Source organism: Triticum dicoccoides, chromosome 3B, assembly GCF_002162155.2.
Source record: "Triticum dicoccoides isolate Atlit2015 ecotype Zavitan chromosome 3B, WEW_v2.0, whole genome shotgun sequence".
NCBI classification, from domain to species: domain Eukaryota; kingdom Viridiplantae; phylum Streptophyta; class Magnoliopsida; order Poales; family Poaceae; genus Triticum; species Triticum dicoccoides.
In genome coordinates this window covers 492,147,650-492,166,907 of record NC_041385.1, presented here as the reverse complement: position 1 = coordinate 492,166,907, position 19,258 = coordinate 492,147,650, and the positions used below count along the sequence as shown (strand labels likewise).

At 40.3% G+C, this 19,258-nt stretch overlaps 1 protein-coding gene and 1 long non-coding RNA gene across 3 annotated transcripts; one reads left to right on the top strand and one right to left on the bottom strand.

Moving 5' to 3' along the window:
- Nucleotides 1-6,497: 6,497 nt before the first annotated feature.
- On the bottom strand, nucleotides 6,498-10,871 carry LOC119276706. 2 transcript variants are annotated; one of them, XR_005136760.1, is made up of 8 exons: nucleotides 10,693-10,871; nucleotides 10,544-10,604; nucleotides 10,404-10,449; nucleotides 7,455-7,527; nucleotides 7,244-7,345; nucleotides 7,114-7,174; nucleotides 6,876-7,023; nucleotides 6,498-6,802 (listed from the first exon to the last, which is right to left on the bottom strand). It is a non-coding gene; the product is annotated as an uncharacterized LOC119276706 (long non-coding RNA). The 2 variants fall into 2 exon arrangements; XR_005136759.1 differs by having other exon boundaries at nucleotides 10,544-10,871.
- A 234-nt stretch (nucleotides 10,872-11,105) lies between these two features.
- LOC119276705 (general transcription and DNA repair factor IIH helicase subunit XPB1-like) lies at nucleotides 11,106-18,795 on the top strand. Its single transcript, XM_037557836.1, has 19 exons — nucleotides 11,106-11,205; nucleotides 11,286-11,402; nucleotides 11,513-11,681; nucleotides 12,509-12,731; nucleotides 12,825-12,881; nucleotides 13,145-13,288; nucleotides 13,370-13,450; nucleotides 14,489-14,576; nucleotides 15,246-15,583; nucleotides 15,683-15,758; nucleotides 15,847-16,040; nucleotides 16,431-16,594; nucleotides 16,668-16,740; nucleotides 16,833-16,946; nucleotides 17,513-17,593; nucleotides 17,699-17,758; nucleotides 17,839-17,922; nucleotides 18,006-18,148; nucleotides 18,337-18,795. The coding sequence occupies exons 1-19, from the start codon at nucleotides 11,190-11,192 to the stop codon at nucleotides 18,410-18,412; spliced, it is 2,298 nt and encodes a 765-aa protein (XP_037413733.1). The 5' UTR covers nucleotides 11,106-11,189; the 3' UTR covers nucleotides 18,413-18,795.
- The last annotated feature ends 463 nt before the right edge of the window (nucleotides 18,796-19,258 follow it).

Sequence of the window (19,258 nt, the reverse complement as noted above, 5' to 3'; positions counted from 1 at the left end):
TCGGGAGCTCCTCTCCCGATCTGGAGCTTGGGGCGCAGGGGCGGCGCGGTCCGGGCCCCGATGGGCTCGGCGGACCCCAGATGGGCCTGGCAGGGCCGCGTCGGCTGGAGGCGGGCAGGGGGATGCGCTGGGGGCGCGTGGCGCCTCCTGGGAGGCTGTAGACGGCAGCTCGGGTGGCGGCTGGGCTATAGGGCAGCGCCAAGTGGCGGAGGGGGCTTGGGGCGCGCCTGATTCGGAGGAGAAGGTGGAAGGATGCGGCGGCTGATGATTGGGTAGGCACGGAAATCGAGGAGGAAGGTTAGGGTGACAAAAATGGCAAGGGGGGCTGCTATTTATAGAAGGAGGGGGTTAGGGTTGGGGTTAGGAGGGGTTTCCGGACCCTCGGATCACGATCGTGCGCTCCGGACAGAGAGAGAGACTAGGTGGCTGCAGGTGGGCTGTGTAGAATGCCTCGAGCTGAGAAGAGAGAGAAACAGAGCGACCCGGTAACAGTTTCGGAGACCGAAACGTCCGACGATTAAACCGACTATATCGCGATTATAAATATAACGGTTGGGCAGTAAAACGAACTCCGAATGCGATGAAACTTGGCAGGCGGCCTGTCTACACTATAATAAGACCGCATGACTAGTTGCAACCATTCCGAGAACATTTTTATGCCACTTATAAAATAATATTTCGGAGGTGCCGCGGGCGCGTGCGAGTGTGTCGGGGCTCGGAATGGACAACAGAGAGAACCGGCGGAACCCGAACGGAAGCAAGTTTTGAAAAACATGCGGATGCGATGCACATGATGCTATGAGATGAGATGCATAACAAGAACAAAATGCAAAACAAATGACAAAAACCCAACCACGAAGGAAATATCATATAGCATCTCCGGAAAAGGCAAGAGTCGGAGTTACGAATATGGAAAGTTGTATCCGGGGCGTTACAGTTAGTGCTTGAAGGTATATCTTTAGATCTTGCAATCGAATCTTTTAGTTTCTTGTTTTATCACTAGTTTAGTCTATAAAAGAAAACTACAGAAAATGGAATTGAGGGTGCCTCATATGCTTCATCTTTTTAATGTCTTTCGTGAAAATGATGGAAAGGAAAATTGTGCCCAAGTGCTAGAAGAAGAATGAATTAAAATGTTTGGCACTAAATATTTGAATGATGAGTATGATTGCAATGTTGTTAGTATGAATTCCTTGAATATCCATGATGCTAATGATATGCAAAGCCACAAGCTTGGGGATGCTATGTTTGATGAAGATGATAATTTTAGTCCCCCGAGTTTTGATGAGCAAAATTATTTTGATGATAGCATGCCTCCTATTTATGATGATTATATTGATGAAAGTGGGTTTGGAAGAGTGTCAACTTTAGGAAGTAATGATCCCACTATTTTGGAGTGTGTTGAATCTTATCATGATAATTATGAAAGTGGATTTTGAGAGGTCATGACTTTATTTAGTGATGAATCCACTATTTCGGAAGAGGTTCCAATTGATTATGAGAACAAAGTTGCTATCTATGATGATTATTGTGATGACATGTATGCTACAAAGAATAATGATAACCATGAAACTTGTCATCATGATTTTAATTTTTAGTTGGATTATGCCTCACATGATAGTTATTTTGTTGAGTTTGCTCCTACTACTATTCATGAGAATAAATTTGTTTACGTGGAGAGTAATAAAATTTCTATGCTTGTGGATCATGAAAATAATGCTTTATGTGATAGTTATATTGTTGAATTCATTCATGATGCTACTGAAAATTATTATGAGGGAGGAATATATGCTTGTAGGAATTTCAATAATATCAAGTTTCCTCTCTATGTGCTTAAAATCTTGAAGTTTTGCTTGTTTTGCCTTCCTATGCTAGTTGATTCTTGCTCCCATAAATTGCTTGCTCACAAAATCCCTATGCATAGGAAGTGGGTTAGACTTAAATGTACTATTCATATGCTTCAAGATGCTCCCGTTATGTTTCACTTCTTATCTTTTATGTGAGCATCAGTGTCATCATCATGCCTAGCTAAAAAGGCATTAAAGAAAAGCGCTTGTTGGGAGACAACCCAATATTTATCCCTACTGTTTTTATGTAGTAATCATGTTTTATAGCTTTTGTTTCAATAAAGTGCCAAGTAAGACCTTTAGGATAGCTTACGGTGATAGTTGTGTTGATCCTTCTGAAAATCAGAAACTTTTACACTTAGTAAATTAATTTTTATAATTCACATAAACGAGCTTTTGATCTAATTCTTTTTTATATGGATTGTAATACAAATTTCTCAGGCTTTCCTAATTTGGTAGGATTTTTAGAGTTACATAAGTATTCGAGAGTTACAGATTACTATAGACTATTCTGTTTTTGACAGATTCTGTTTTCTATGTCTTGTTTGCTTATTTTGATGAATCTATGAGTAGTATCGGAGGGTATGAACCATAGAGAAGCTGGAATACAGTAGATATTATACCAATATAAATAAAGAATGAGTTCATAACAGTACCTATGTGGTGATTTATTTTCTTATACTAACGGAGCTTACGAGTTTTCTGTTGAGTTTTGTGTTGTGAAGTTTTCAAGTTTTGGGTAAAGATTCAATAGACTATGGAATAAGAAGTGGTAAGAGCCTAAGCTTGGTGATGCCCAAGGCACCCCAAGGTAATATTCAAGGACAACTAAAAGCCTAAGCTTGGGGATGCCCCGGAAGGCATCCCCTCTTTCGTCTTCGTTCAACGGTAACTTTACTTGGAGCTATATTTTTATTCACCAAATGATGTGTGTTTTGTTTGGAGCGTCATTTTATTTTATTAGGTTTTGCTTGATGTTTGAATAAAATACCAAGATCTGAAATTCTTAAATGTTAGAGAGTCTTCACATAGTTGCATAATTATTCGACTACTCATTGATCTTCACTTATATCTTTTGGAGTAGTTTGTCGTTTGCTCTAGTGCTTCACTTATATCTTCTTAGAGCACGGCGGTGGTTTTATTTTGAAGAAATAGATGAACTCTCATGCTTCACTTATATAATTTTGAGAGTCTTAAACAACATGGTAATTTGCTTTGGTTATGAATTTAGTCCTAATATGATGGGCATCCATATACACAAGTGAGTACGTGCTCGAGACCCCGCTCGTATATACGTACGTGGCCGTATTTTCTTTCTTGCACCCTGGTCGATGTATGTATGTGTACATGCTAGGTGCGCGCCTCTACTACAACATGTGCCCTTCCTTACACAGCCACGGTTCATCGTTGCAGCCTGCAGACAGACCGATCGTATGTACATACACAATCGCGACCAGAATGACAACGCTATGTACGCTTTGATCAGATGGGTCCTAGGGCTTGTGTATACGCCTTGTGGATATAATAAAATTTCGACCCAGGGCTTGTGTATATGGAGAGGCAACGGACGGCAGCAACGGCGTCCTGTTCATCGGGCAGCGAACCGGCTGGGTCGAAATGGAGAAACAACGTCCTGTTCATCGGGAGGCAACCGACTAGGTCGGAATACGTCATGTTCATCTAGAGCCAACCGGCTTGGATGGAACACCCGATGGAAACAAGGCCTGGCGTACCGCAGAACGGAGGAAACGGACTTGTGTTCGACCGTCCACGGTCGAAACGGGATCCTGTTCATCGGGAGGGGTCTGGCGTACCACAAAACGGAGGAAACAGACTTCTGTTGGACCTCCTACGGTCGAAACTGGATCCTATTGATCAGGAGGGGTGTGGCGTACCGCAAAACAGAGGAAACAGACTTGTGTTGGAGCGCTACGGTCGAAATGGGGGTCCTGTTCATCAGGAGGGGTGTGGTGTACCGTAAAACAGGACTCCACGGGATACTGTTCATCTCCATCGTCGACCTCCTCCAGCCTCCACGGGCTACTGTTCATCCACCATCGACCTCCTCCTGCATCTGTTCATCCACGGGCTCCTATTCATCCAGCCTCCACCACGCGCTCCTCACCCGCTACTGTTCAACCAGCCCTCTTCACGGGGTTCTGTTCAACCACCCTCCACGGGCTACTGTTCATCCAGCCCTCCACCGGCTACTGTTCAACCAGCCCTCCACCGGCTACTGTTCAACCTTCCCTTCACGGGGACCTGTTCATCCACGCCCAATTGGCTCGATCGATCGGGGTCCTGTTCATCCAATGGCAACACCACGGGGTCTTGTTCATCCAACCCCCACCAGGAACTGTTCATCCAACCCCCAAACAACGCTCACTGTTCATCAAGGAAAGGAGGTAGCAGGTCGATCGACTTCAGTTAGCAGCAGTAGCGAACGAAGGAATCGCTCGATTGGGTTCAGTTAACAGCCATCGATCGATCGATCCGGTTCAGTAACGCGTAGCCTGCAGTGCAATCGCTCGGGTTCAGTTAGGCAAATGCCTCGCTCAGGTTCAGCTAGAGCCCAAGGTCTCACACCCACGCGTATGTGTACGAGAGAAATGCGCATCGCTCGTCCCCCGACCATCCACCATAATAGGGAACTCCCGATATTTTTCTCGCCCTCGCTTCTACCACGGTTTTTTCCGTCATGAACGGCCCAAAGAATGTCATGCAACTACGTCTCCGGCCTGCCCAGGACGAAAAGATCATTTTCTGTCATGATTTTTTGTTATAGAAGTAGGAGCCCACCACATCTATGATGATAGCGGGTTTTGTCACAATTATCGTCATAGAAGCGTCATAAGCATGACAGAAAAAAAATTGTTCGACCCAAAATGTCACGAATGTGTCTTTTTTTTTGTAGTGCTTGCTTGCTTGTGTGCTTGTTGTTGTTGCATCATATAGGTTGCTCACCTAGTTGCACATCTAGACAACCTATATTGATGCTAAGTTTAATTTGTTAAAGAAAACCTAAAAATTGTTAGTTGCCTATTCACCCCCCCTCTAGTCAACCATATCGATCCTTTCAATCACCTTCTTCCTTTCTTATTCTCCCTCCCTTCCCTGCTCCCTCCTGGCTCCTACGTCAAATCCTTCTCTATTTTTAGGGATCAACTCCTTATACTTCCCTAAAAGAATTTTCTAGCATAGATTCAATAGTTCTGCATAAACCCTTTGGGAGCAAGAAGGGTGTTTCCTATGCAGCGCCCCTTGCGCCAGCTACAGGCACCCGCGCAAATGGGCGCACCCCCCCCCCCATCTCTCATCGATGTTGTAAGAGCTGACCCTTTTACCTTTTCTGTTAATTTTCCAAAAATGGGTGCAGCCGAATTCGAACTCCAGACCTGTTATAGCAGGGACATCGCTGGTAACTAGATGGATAGCTAGCGCTTTGTGCCTATTTACTGTGTTTCTTCGTTTTATTCTTCAGTTCGCCCGAAGCCCAGGTTCCCAGTCGGTTTCTTTTTTCTTCTTTTTGATCTGGTTTTCTCTGGACCCCTTTTATTTGTTTTCCTTCCTTTTTTCTACTATATTTCTTTTCTTTCTTTATTTTTCATTTCCCTTTCTTTTCTTTTTTATTTTCTCAAAATGCATGAATTTTTTTCCTAAATTGGTGAACTTTTTTAAAAATTTGATGATTTTTGCTAGATTTGATGAACTTTTTTAAAATTAGATGCATTTTATTTCAAATTCATGAACGTTTTCAAAGTTGCTGAACTTTTTTTTCCAAATTCGTAGAAATTTTTTTCAAATTAGATGAACATTTTCAATTGCGATGATATTTTTTTTTCTAATTCGATGAACTTTTTTTTGCTGATTTTTTATGAATTTTTGTGAGCCCTTTTGTAAAAGTCAACAGTCAACAACGACCAACCGCTTTTTTCTAAGAAGAACAGTGCATACTGTAGGAAATCGGTGGCTTTTTTATGCAAATCAGTATGTACTGCAGCAATTTTTTGAGAGGAGAAAAAAAACAAATGATCGAGTCAGCCATCAAGCGGGAGTCAGCAATCGAGTGGCCGCTAGCGAGCGAGAGTGGGGTAGCCAGCGAAACATTGCTGGGGCAGGCCCATGCAATACCGACATACGTTTTCCCAGAAGTATGTCGGGGGAGCTCCTATCGAACGCATTCTGCGTCAACTTGTTGCGCTTTCGCACAGGGGGGTGGCTTGCGGGCTTTCTAGGCCTTGGTCCCGCGTTTCAACTGTTTGGCGCGCGTTTCTCTGTTTCTGGCGCGCGTTTCACTGGTTCTCGCATTCAGTTTCTGCTGTCTCTGTTTCAGATGTTTAAGTTGTTTCTGCTGTTTTCGAAATTTCATTGTAATAACTATTTCAGTTCTTTTGAAACTTCATTGATAACTATTTCAGATGTTTCTCCTGTTTCAAACAACAGTTGTAAAAACAGTTTTAGGAGAGTTCCAAAGCTGGAGGAGCATCAAAAACACGTGCAAAAAAACTGTATGGAAACAAGTATATAAAGCTTTGAATTCCTTTACTAACTTATTCAGGAGATTTAAATCTTCGATGCAGCTGGAATTAATGCAAGAAATTACCATTTGGGAACCAAGATAAAAACAGAGAACAGTACCATTAAGACAACAATTTCTTCATTTCCCTTCAGTTGGGAAAAAGTAGAAGAATGGTGAAATTTTCCTTGTATTCATAAAACACTAGAAGAGGGCAATTATCTGTTGTTCCTCGCTGTTTCTACTGGTCGTGGAACTGCTTCCTTTACAAACTTATTCTGCAGATTTAAACCTTTTTTTTGCGGGGGGATTTAAACCTTCTTTACAAGTGAAAATAATACAAGACAGTATCACTGGGGAACCATGATAAAGAAACAGCAGAACAGTTTCGTCATAGTACTCTTCCTTTGAGTTGGGAAAAATTCTGGCATTGCGGCCGCTGAGAATAAAATGGGAAATATGTTAGTTGGAAGAATGAAAAAAATGTACCGACAACGTGTGTATGAAGTTACCTAAACTGTGCTAGGAAACAAAAACAAATGGTTTTTTCCTAGGATGAAGCATTTTCGCCATGTTTTTTTTCCTTTCAGTGCAAATTCAGGAGAACTTCTTGTAGTGCAAATTCCATTATACTTGACAGTAACGAATGGCAATCAATACCTGCAGAATAAGAAAGGAAAAATGTTAGTTGGGATTAGAGAAAAAGTTCATTAGGATTCTTCAGGGGGAAACTAGAGATCATGAACTTACCTAAAAGCTTTGTTCAAATGCAGAAATCATGTTGAATGCTTCACTTGAAAATGCGAAAACCCTGTTGAAATAGAGATGTGATGAGGAGGAGGCCAAGGATTGTGGCAATAAAAAGAAATAGAAAACTAACATGTCTCTGTAGGAAAGAAGTTACGAATGGAAGCTGAATTTCATTGTCCTTGCAAGTTATGATCTCAAAAAGGAATTTCTCTCGTACAGCTTGTAAATCATCCTTCAGAATGTAAAACAATTGAGTAGCAGCTTAGAAAAAATGATATATTTCGAAGAAAGCTAAATAAGGAAAACAAGTGCTCTCAATGAATGAATTGGTAACTACTTACATTGGAGAAACCTTCCATTCCGAGACCTTTGTACTTGCTAAGATACTGAAGAAGGAAAATTCCTGAGTCGTACCTGAAAAAAGAAACAGTGTTGCAATTTCTGATTAACTTAAAAAACTTTCTAACTATTTCTTGAGAAGTAGAAGAAATAAGTTGCTAATGAATCATAAAAGGCACAATGAACAGTTTTAAAATATCACAATTGTTATATGTTCCAACATTTTTTGATGCAGTAAATATTTTTTGTAATTTCGATTAAAAAAAGAAACATGCACAAATTTTGCAAATCCTGAACAGTTTTCTAAAATGCGAACAATTTTTCAAGAAATACAACAGAAATTATGAAAAACACAAACATTTTTTGAATTTTCGGAACATTTTCTGAGACCACGAACAGTTTTAAATTTTTGAACAAAAATGGAAACAGGAACATTTTTTCAGTTCAGAACAAAAATGTTTAAACAGAACATTTTTTAAAATGCGATTTTTTTTTGAAACATGACATTTGTTGAATTTGCAAATAAAATGTTGAAACCAAGAACATTTTTGAAAACATGAACAATTTTTGAATTCCCCAAACATTTTTTGGAATTTGTAAACAATTTTTTAAAGCATGAACATATTTTGAATCTTGGGAACAAATTTTGAAATGGAGAACAAATTTTGAAGCACGAACATTTTTTGAATCTTGAGAACAAATTTTGAAACGAAGAACAAATTTGGAAGCACGAACATTTTTTGAATCTTGAGAACAAATTTTGAAACGGAGAACAGATTTGGGAGCACGCACAATTTTTTAAAGCACAAACATTTTTTAATCTTGAGAACTAATTTTGAAACGGAGAACAATTTTGAAAAATCCCGAACAAATTTGGAAGCGCGAACAATTTTTTAAAGCGTGAACATTTTTTTAATCTTCAGAACAAATTTTGAAATGGAGAACAATTTTGAAAAATCCCGAACAAATTTGGAAGCGCGAACAATTTTTTAAAGCGTGAACATTTTTTTAATCTTCAGAACAAATTTTGAAATGGAGAACAATTTTGAAAATCCCGAACAAATCTGGAAGCGCGAACATTTTATAAAAACGGGAACAAAAAATTGAAATTCTTTACATTTTTTGCATTTCGAAACTTTTCAACTTTTTGTGTAACGATAACAATTTTTGAATCTTGAGAACATTTTTTGAAACGTGAACATTTTATGGAAACACGAACAAAATTTGAATATTTGAAATTCTTTTGATAAAAAGAGAGGGAAAAAAGGAAAAAGAAAAAACAAAGAAAGAAAACAAACAGAAAAATCGAAAAAAGAAAAAAGAAACAGAAATAACTAAAAATGAAAAGAAGAAGAAAAAACAAAAAGGAAAACTAGAAAACAAAGGAAAAAAGAAAAACAAGAAGTAGCAAAAAGAATACCAAGAAGTAGCAAAAAGAAAACTAAAAAACAGGGGAGCAAAAAGAATACCAATGGCAGCCCCAGTGCATGTAGCTCCCGCTTGCGCAGGGTCTGGGGAAGGGTCCGACCACTTTGGGTCTATTGTACGCAGCTTTTCCCTACATTACTGTAAGAGGCTGTTTCCAGGACTTGAACCCGTGACCTCATGGTCACAAGGCAGCAGCTTTACCACTGCGCCAAGGCTCCCCTTCAAAAAGAATACCAAGAAGTAGTAAAAAAATAATCGCCACTTCTTGAAAGTTTCATCTTCTACTACTGGGTTAATGTGCTAGTTTTGTTATTTTGCTCATGGACCAGAGCTTTGTTTTTGAAATGAAATTAGTTTATGTGACTGTAGTTTTGCTATAGGATTTAGATTTTTTTCAATTTTTTTAGAAAAACTTGGATTGAAAAATGTTATATTCATGCTTAATTCAGTTTTGCACGAAATTAATATTAGAAGCTGAATCAACAATCTATTCGTGATAAAATAGATAGTGATTCGAATATAGTACCCGAAGACAGCAAACAAAACAGGAACATCATGAATATATGGTTCAAAACAACTTCTCTATTTCTGATGCAATATTGTGGTGTGAGATACACATGAAAACAACAAGAAAAGCGGAAATGCAATCATTTAGAGCACATGCCCACAAGGTATAAATTCTGTTATATGAACTATACAACTGAATGCTTTCTGACGTATACATTGATGAGACAAAAATGGAAGTACACATCAATGTAATCAACTACTTGTCACTACTCCTTTCCTTTCTGAAAACAATCTACCGAGATTGAGGAATGATTTCCTAAAATCGTTGAACAGGAAAAAATACTCGACTAAGTGCAGAAATAATTTGTATCAAATGTAACAAGGTCTATGAAGAATTCAGTACAGTAATAATGCAGGCAAATCAGATCAACCAACTAGCTGGTGTTTTTTCTAGGGAAGCAAGTAGTTACTGTTAGCTAAACAGTGTACACACGTAGTTAAATTAACATCACAAAACTTGCTGATTAGAAAGGTGGATGCTAATTAAGCTACCAAACAAACTAGGAGGTGATTCAAATTAATTAACTGAACATTCAAAACCAGAGTAGAATGTATCATGAAGATAATCATATTAAAAGTGGTAATGACTATTTATGAACTAGAAAATGATATGATTTGCATGGAAACGAAATAATGTTGAAATGAACACTAGGTTACTTAAGATTTTCAAGAGAAGAACACCTCCTATATCTATGAGCATTTACCAGAAAAACTAAGCGAGATTCATTTACAGTAGTAGCTAGAAGAAAACTACAGCAGTATCTTCACAACTATTGCCGGTCCATAAGTATATACATGGAAAATTCAGAGCATCTACACAATTGAAGGGACATGCTCGTTCACTTCTGTAGAAGTATCGACAACATCTTAAAACATATTCACAAAAAGGGTTAGGAACAAAATTGTCAAGCACCAGAATAGAAAATAGTTGACAAGTACTTGCTGTAATGATTTACCTACAAATCTGTAGAAGAACTATGATATGTTAGATCTCAACCGAACCTGCAAACACAAACAGAAAAAGAAAGTTGAATACAGTTGAGGAACCTAGGAATTTGGAATAAAAACCAAACGGGGAACACCAGATCTGACGAACCTCGACCAATTATCACAAAATTGAAGTGTTATTCCTCAGAATTTGGTTGCCAAAACACCGTCTACCAACAACAGAGAACAAATCAGCTAACCCTAACTTCCATCCCAGAGATTTGCAGGAAGGGGAGAGAAGATGAAGAACCAGAGCACCTAGCGCCCCGAGATGCACGAAGGAGGAAGGAATCAAGACCACGGCGAAGAATCGAGAGGAAGGAAGAGGAATCGAGAGGACGAAGCAGAGAAGGAATCGAGACAAAGCAGTCGCACGAGGAAGAAAGGGGAACGAGGAAACAGACGTGGTCGGTCGAAACAAGAAACAGGAAAAAAAAGGCCGGCCCAAATACGGGCGAAGGGTGTGCGGTGCCCCGACAGTTTGACGCAAAATGCGTCAAATAGGGAATTCCGTATGTCGGTATTGCTTTTTTTTTTGGGGGGAAACGTATGTCGGTTTTGCTTGGGCTACTAACTTGATCAGAGCCTTTCCAGATGCAACCAAAGCTTGGGCCAGGCCCACAACGTCTCTTATATTTGTCCAAGCCCCCATAGCACATCCCGTAGGTGTGTACCCGTCCCCGACTTTCTCCGTCTTCCTCGACTCGACTCGATTCGTCCGTGCACCGACCTCTACCGCCTCCTCGCTCCCAGCCATGGCCGGCGGCGATGGTGAGGCGGCAACCCTAAATCCCACCAGTATCCTCCTCTATCTCACTCTCCGTGATACCCTTCCCCTCTATCCCCTGCAGGCGACCGCGCCCGTGCGCCGAAGCGGTACAAGTCCTCGGCGCCATCGAAGGCGGCTCTGGTGGACGAGACCGCCGAGATGAACTACGCCGACGACTTCGACGACGATGCCCGCGACGGTACCACGCGCATGATTCCCCCCCAAATCCACCCATCTTTCGCGAATCGGTGTGATTCCTGCCGTTTAATTGATTGGGGATTTCGGGGGTGGAACTTTGATTCGCTCCAGGGGATAACGAGGTGAAGAAGAGGGACTTCACCAAGCTGGAGCTCAAACCGGATCACGTGAACCGGCCGCTGTGGGCGTGCGCAGACGGCCGCATCTTCCTCGAGACCTTCTCGCCTCTTTACAAGCAGGCCTACGATTTCCTCATCGCCATCGCCGAACCTGTATGCAGGTACATTCAATCACCCCTACCTCAAATCCCAGCCAACCGCATATCTTGTTTTGGACTAGCCATGGTTGTATCCAACGAGTGGAACCTTACCCAACTTTTACCAGTTTCCCAGAAAGTTAGCATGGAGTGGTAGTAGGAAGGTCATGTTCTGGTAGGCCGAGTTAGCCTTAATTTTGCCATGCTTAGTAGTAAGGTTATATGCAGTGTATAGGTCTGGTGCGGCACTGCATCATTCATTTGGTCTGATTCAAAAGGATTCTTCAATGGGACCTGCTTTTGGGGGATCTTGCTACTGCCTTGTGAATTTAATGGTTATGTAGGCTAGTGTTGGAGAAGACTCGGTTTGGGAAACTAATGCCACTTAATGTAATTAACCATGAATTTCTTGCGGTAGTATCATTTCAAGGGATTTAGTGCCCCACATGGTTATCTGGAAAGGAGAATAACTCGACTTGCATAAGGTGCACCATGTTAACATGTTGAGTATGAGTTAAAAGAAAAGAACTATAATGCTTGTCCTAGTTGCCTTGGAAACAATTATAGGATTGGGTCTGGAGTCGGGATGATTGGGTCGTGCATGCTGTGTTAAAGAGATAATAGACTATTACTTCCTGAGTGTTGCTTAGTGCACGGAACAGCAGTGGATTTAAGTTAAAATGCAATTGAACCTGACCTAAAAGGATGCCGGTACTTCATAGTGGAAGATGTAGTCAAATTGGTCAACTTTCCCCCCTAAACATCCAAACTCTACTCAGGTTAATGTCTGGAACATATGCATACAAAACGTGTGGGATATTTGAAACTTAAATCTCACTTTGGTGGTGCAGGCCAGAATCTATGCATGAATACAATCTAACGCCACACTCATTGTATGCCGCGGTCTCAGTTGGACTCGAGACAACCACTATCATTAGTGTCTTGAGTAAGCTCTCCAAGACTAAGTTACCTCATGAGATAATTGATTTCATCCATGGGTCAACTGCGAATTATGGCAAAGTGAAGCTTGTTCTGAAGAAGAATCAATATTTTGTGGAGTCGCCGTTCCCTGAGGTTGTATCATTCTTCCTGCAACTAAATAATTTGGATTACTCTGTCACTCGTTATTTACTTATTTATTATTTGAGCTGTGATGCTTGTGTCCAGGTTTTGAAGACCCTCCTGAACGACGACGTAATTTTGAAAGCACGAAAAGCTCCCGAGGTTAATCTTTTGTTCTCGTCACTTTCATACAATTTGCGTGGAAACGCAGTTAGTGTCTGTTAGAACAGAACTTTGTATCATATGGAGGTGCTTATCCATACCATCCATGTGCATTATCTCCTTCCCTAATAATTATTTCATTTGACTGGAATAAATATCACCTCCATTATTTTTTTCAACTGCTGGTATAGGTCTTCATACTGGCCATTTTGAACTAGTTGTTTGCTATGCCTCATTATCCGAATCCATTTATGTCCCTTCAGGACTGTCTAGGAGCATCTTCTTCATTCGCTGTTAGCAAAACAGCTGGGGAAATAGCTAGTGGACATGATTTGTTAGATGGAATGGAGCTGGCAGCTGCAACTGAAGACAAGGAAACGCATTCTTTCGAAATTGATTCCAATCAGGTATTGTGTCTCTTTAAGCAGAAGCTTTGGTAGCTTCAGTTGTAGAGACTGGTGTTTAATACTTTGATCCTTCATGTTCAGGTTGAGAACGTAAAGCAACGGTGCTTACCAAATGCACTGAACTTTCCCATGCTAGAGGAGTATGATTTTAGAAATGACACAGTAAGTACTTTCCACATGAAGAAACAACTATATTATCAGATCTAGTATGGTGGTTTGACCAAGAAAAACTATGCTTTGATCCTTGATGCATCAGCTGGACTGAGATTTTTTCAGGCATTTAAACCGTGTTAACATAAAACCAGATTGAGCTGGCCAGTTTTGATGTGAGATGGTCATGTTGAAACGAACCGGCCCAAAATGGCCTTGTGCTGGAAGCAATCTTACCTTGTGGTTCATTGAGTTTGAAACAACTACCTTTGTATACAAGTAGGGCCTACCAGTTGAATTAGTTAGCTCTTAGCTAGTCATTTGCTACATTAAATGCAGACATCGTAAGAAAGAACAAATGTGAAGTAATAACAGAGCTTAGGTATTGCACAATATCGTCTCAGAACATTGTAGTATGTAATGTGTCGTACTGACATAACCGATTAAAATATGCATGTATAAATCAAAAGTGTTAAGTTTATATTGATACATCTCATAATTTGTTGTTCCTTAACATTTAGTTAAGCTGTTGACCCAAACCCTCACTTTATTGATGATTGGGCAGCAACTGCCAACTGGTGCATGTTGTTATTTGATCCCATCATATACAACTGAAAGTTAAAACCATGAAATGATTTAAAGTTGATACAGGGAGCTCTTTGGCATCTGCAAGTTTAAGGCTGAACACAACAGAGTAGAACACGTACCATGTGAAATAAACTTAAGCCCTTCCATTCAGTCATGATCTTTTGGTACATTAAGAATATTCTCATAATTCATAAAACCCCAATTGTTTAAATCCATGGATTAAACAGGCGTTTTATATGTCCATCTATCGAGTGTTATCTCTAGCTGAACAAACCATGTAGACAATGTTCTTTGCTATTTCCTGTCGAGATTTGGGATCCATAGTATTCTCGGCCCATTTTACTTGTCACGGGAACAGGCAATTTACAATTTTTTAGCTTTGCAGTTGCTTTCTAGTGTGACATATGATGAAGCATTCACTACAAGATTTAGAATTGAGATTGACATATAATTTTACTGCAGGTAAACCCAGATTTGGATATGGAATTAAAACCTCAAGCACGGCCAAGGCCATATCAAGAAAAGAGCCTCAGTAAGATGTTTGGGAATGGTAAGTTCATGATGCAATATACGGGAATAACTGCATATTAAACTCAGTAAACGGCTTGTCATTATACCTTTACAGATGCATGCAATACTCGTTCATAGTTTGCTATCCTTAGCCTAGCAGTTATATTGAGACTTTGAGCTAGAATCAGGCTCTCATCTCTAGTAGTTGGTTTGGTTGGACTCGATTGTGTCGAGTCAATCCTGCAAGTAACTATGCGGTTGTGACTTATGAGATCTAGTTGGGCGCCATCTCCCTCGTGCAAGGGTTATAATGGCATTTAGAAGTTTAGGCATGATAGCTTAACTGGGTCTTCAAATCAAGCATATCGATGCCGGTCTTACCAGATGACACTTTTGCTGATTGGCCACCAGATTTGAGAACAGATATATAAGTTGCTCAATGTCACATGGCCTGCTTGATCTGATCTGATTTTAATAATGAGATGTATTTTAAGCTAATGGGAAGTAGTAAAGTTCGGGACACCTGTGTTACTAAGAAGTAAGACAGGAAACTAGGAATTTTAGTGGGCAGTCTCACTGCTCTCAATGTTAGCTAGAAAATCTACTCCCTGGCATCATTTGTTAATTGTTAGTTTTGGAACTCAAGAATCTGCTGAGTACTGTGTGTGCTTCTTCTCCTTTGCTGAACAATTTTCACACCATTTTATAGGCAGAGCAAGGTCAGGCATTATTGTGCTACCTTGTGGTGCGGGAAAATCCTTGGTCGGTGTATCTGCAGCATGTCGTATTAAAAAGAGCTGTCTATGCTTGGCCACAAATGCTGTGTCTGTTGATCAATGGGCATTCCAGTTCAAGCTTTGGTCAACTATAAGAGATGAACATATCAGTCGATTTACATCAGATAACAAAGAGAAATTTCGAGGGATGGCTGGTGTTGTTGTGACTACCTATAACATGGTGGCATTTGGGGGCAAACGATCCGAAGACTCGGAGAAGATTATTGAAGAAATCCGGAGCAGGGAGTGGGGTTTGCTCCTTATGGATGAGGTGAGATCTCCACTCTTTGATAAGTTAGGCTTGCAAATTTCATTAGCACATGAAAGATCATAATAGTGTACATGCCCATTTTCTTATTTGTGTTTGCAGGTTCACGTTGTCCCTGCTCATATGTTCAGAAAGGTCATCAGCATTACAAAGTCTCACTGCAAGCTTGGTCTTACTGGTCCGTTTTCATCATATAATAGTCTTGTGTGATTTTGACTGCTCACTTGTCAAATTATTCTAAATTACTAAAATTCTTACAATTACAGCTACTCTTGTGAGAGAGGATGAACGTATCACAGATCTAAATTTTCTAATTGGACCAAAGCTGTATGAAGCAAATTGGTTGGATTTAGTGAAAGGTGGATTTATTGCAAACGTGCAATGTGCAGAAGTATGGTGTCCCATGACCAAAGAGTTTTTTGCTGAGTATTTGAAAAAGGAAAATTCAAAAAAGAAGCAGGTGAATCTTCATTGAAGTTTCTCAGCTGTCCATGCAGTGTTTTTATTCAACTTTGGTACCTTTCTGAAAGATAAAACACACATGTTCGAGCTTCCGTTATTGCTTTCGGTGCTACCTTATTTGATTTTTTCCTTTTATGCAATGATGATTACTTTGATTTGTTAACGTGTTGACTTTTTGTTAAGTTATGTCATCTAAATTCCTGACAAGAAAGTATCTTCTTCGCCCTTAGGGGGCATGTGATAAAATTGGATTGATACACTTCTTGACCTAAGTCATATATAAACTTATGAATATTTTATTGGCATGCTTGTCTCTGAACTCCCTTTGCAGTCCTCAGATATGTTCATTCATATTGATGTTTGCATTATATTGTCTCTTGTCTACCAGGTACTCTATGTGATGAATCCAAACAAGTTCAGGGCTTGTGAGTTTCTAATTCGATTCCATGAGCAACAACGCGGGGACAAGATCATTGTATTTGCTGATAATTTATTTGCACTAACTGCATACGCAATGAAGCTCCGTAAACCAATGATTTATGGTGCCACAAGGTAACCTCTCATCTTAGACGATTCTATTTATGCACCATAAGTTGTATACTTATCTTGGCTTTGCATCTCGCAGCCATGCAGAGAGGACACGAATTTTGTACCAATTCAAGAACAGTCCAGAAGTCAACACTGTTTTCCTCTCAAAGGTGTACTTATTATTAATTTTGCAATCCTGTTTATTTGTTTCGAAGCTGCCATCATAAGTTATCTTAACGCCATCTCTGCTATTAATGCGTAGGTGGGTGATAACTCCATTGATATCCCAGAGGCAAATGTCATCATTCAAATATCATCTCATGCTGGTTCCAGGCGTCAAGAAGCTCAACGGTTGGGACGTATTCTCAGGGCAAAGGTAATGTAGATTGAAGCTTGTGGTTGCTGCATGCAGCGTAATAGACAAAACAGTTGCAATTTTGCTGTGTTACTTCTCTTGATATTCAAAATTTAAAAAAGGGCAGCCCGGTGCATGTAGCTCCCCACTTGCGCAGGGTCAGGGGAAGGGTCCGACCATATTCAAAATTTAGCGTGGATTTTTTTATGTTTCGGATACATCAATAATTTGGATGTATATGCTGCAAGTGAGTTTCCATTAAAAAAAGACTGAAAATGAGTTGGTAGGAAGAACAAAAATCTTGAATCAAGATTGATTATGCAAAAGGAAACAATTTTATTTCTATATAACTTGCTTTTCAAAATACTGTATGTGGTAATTCATTTCTAGATTTTTTTAGTGTAAGTAAATTATCATTACTCCAACTCTGGCTTTTGAGGTGGTCGTGCAAGGGATTTCAGTAGTCCGGATGTGAGTTATGCCAGTGATGTGGCCAATCAGATGGGCAGAAGTGATCTATAATAGTTAGTGATACAATGTTTTCTATGGCATTTCCACTGAATCTGTTTCAACTACTGTGGCTGCAGGGTAAGCATCAAGATAGGATGGCAGGTGGAAAAGAGGAATACAATGCCTTTTTCTATTCTCTTGTATCAACTGACACACAGGTTTGTCTCACTAATGTTTACTGCATTAGTTTTTCATTTGGCTTTATTCCAAACCATGCTTGTGGAATTTGGATCAACTTTATCATGACATATTTTTTGATGCAGGAAATGTATTATTCTACAAAAAGGCAACAATTCCTTATCGATCAGGGATATAGTTTCAAGGTTTATTCCCAAGCATTTCTCTAGATATTGGGAATCTCTTTGACACTTCGGGTTTAGTGATAAAAAATATATATTTCCAGGTGATCACTAGCTTGCCGCCACCTGAAGAAGGACCTAACCTGAGTTTTCACACGCTCGATGAACAGCTTGACCTTTTAGGCAAAGTGAGTGTTCTTTATACCCATTGTTTGTCAGTTTCTTGCTGTTTGTACCTGACTGCAATTTCTGTCTGCACTACGTCAAACAGGTGTTGAGTGCAGGGGATGACATGATTGGTGTTGAGCACTTGGAAGAGGATTCTGATGGCAAGGCTCTTTTGAAAGCTCGGCGCTCTGCTGGATTAATGAGCGCATTTTCTGGAGCGGGTGGAATGGTCTACATGGAGTACAAGTGCTGCCTCTCTCCACTTCCATTTCACTTTCGCCTCTATGCTGGGATTCCATTGTACTACCTCCGATCCATATTAGTTGACGCTCAATGATGTATTTCAGTGCTAGATACATCCAGTTGAGTGCAAATAATATGGAACGGAAGTAGTAGTTTGTTTGCTAAATGCTTACTCTTCTCTTTTCATCTAGCACCGGGAAGGGCAAGGGAGCCAAGAAGAAGGACCCAGCTAAGAGGCATACGCTGTTCAAGAAACGCTACACTTAGGGGCTCTGCTGTATGTCATTTGCAAGGAGACCCAGCTAAGAGGCATACACTGTTTATTGGGCATAATGCATGTCTCACTGTTAGAGCATCAGCCAGCCAGATTTCACGCCAACCTCTCGTCACTAGAGAACTCTACCCGAAAGTTTCCTCCGGTTTCTTGTGGTGAGAAGCAATTTTGGTCTCAGCTGCTTTGTTCTGATTATCTCCGGTTTTGTATCAGAAGGCTCAGTTTTTGAGCTTATGAGAAGGAGAACGAGGACATTTATCTTTCATGGAAATGTAAATATTGGTGCAAAGTACCTGTATACAATTAACAAAAAAATCAACATTGTGAACACGTTGTTTCCTTGTACTGTATACAATTGTGACATACGGTTGCTCTATACCAGTTAAACAATAGGAAAAGTAGCAATGCTTCCTCTCCATTTAAGGAAATTTTAGGATCCGTTATTCCATGATGATCCATATCAGCATGGGACTACGTAGAGTGATCTTTAGAATTCTTTTGGCATAATAATTTAACGGTTGGAAAACGTTGAGGTATTTGTGCAAATGTATATATTGAGGAAACGACCCAAATATAGAAGTAAATTACAATAATGGACGTTGTTGTTCAAGTGTGGCATACTTCGAGCGTGTAGCTGCTCTTGACGCGACGGAAGGACGTAGGTGTGGTGAGGAGCTGACGATGAGGTTCCGAATGGTGCCAATGCAGTGTGGGAGCAAAATGGTCGTGGACGAGGCAGTGTGGGAGGTGGAGAGACATGAAGCGAGCGACGGTGCTGCATGATCCAGGCGGGGGAGGGTAGTGGTTGGCCGATAACGGGGGACAAAACGATACTGTGA

Bases quoted from the DNA above. Each gene is read 5' to 3' on its own strand.
- LOC119276705 (XM_037557836.1), top strand. The intron at 11,682-12,508 runs GTACATTCAATC...TTGGTGGTGCAG, and splicing joins ATCGCCGAACCTGTATGCAG to GCCAGAATCTATGCATGAAT. The intron at 18,149-18,336 runs GTGCTGCCTCTC...CTTTTCATCTAG, and splicing joins ATGGTCTACATGGAGTACAA to CACCGGGAAGGGCAAGGGAG.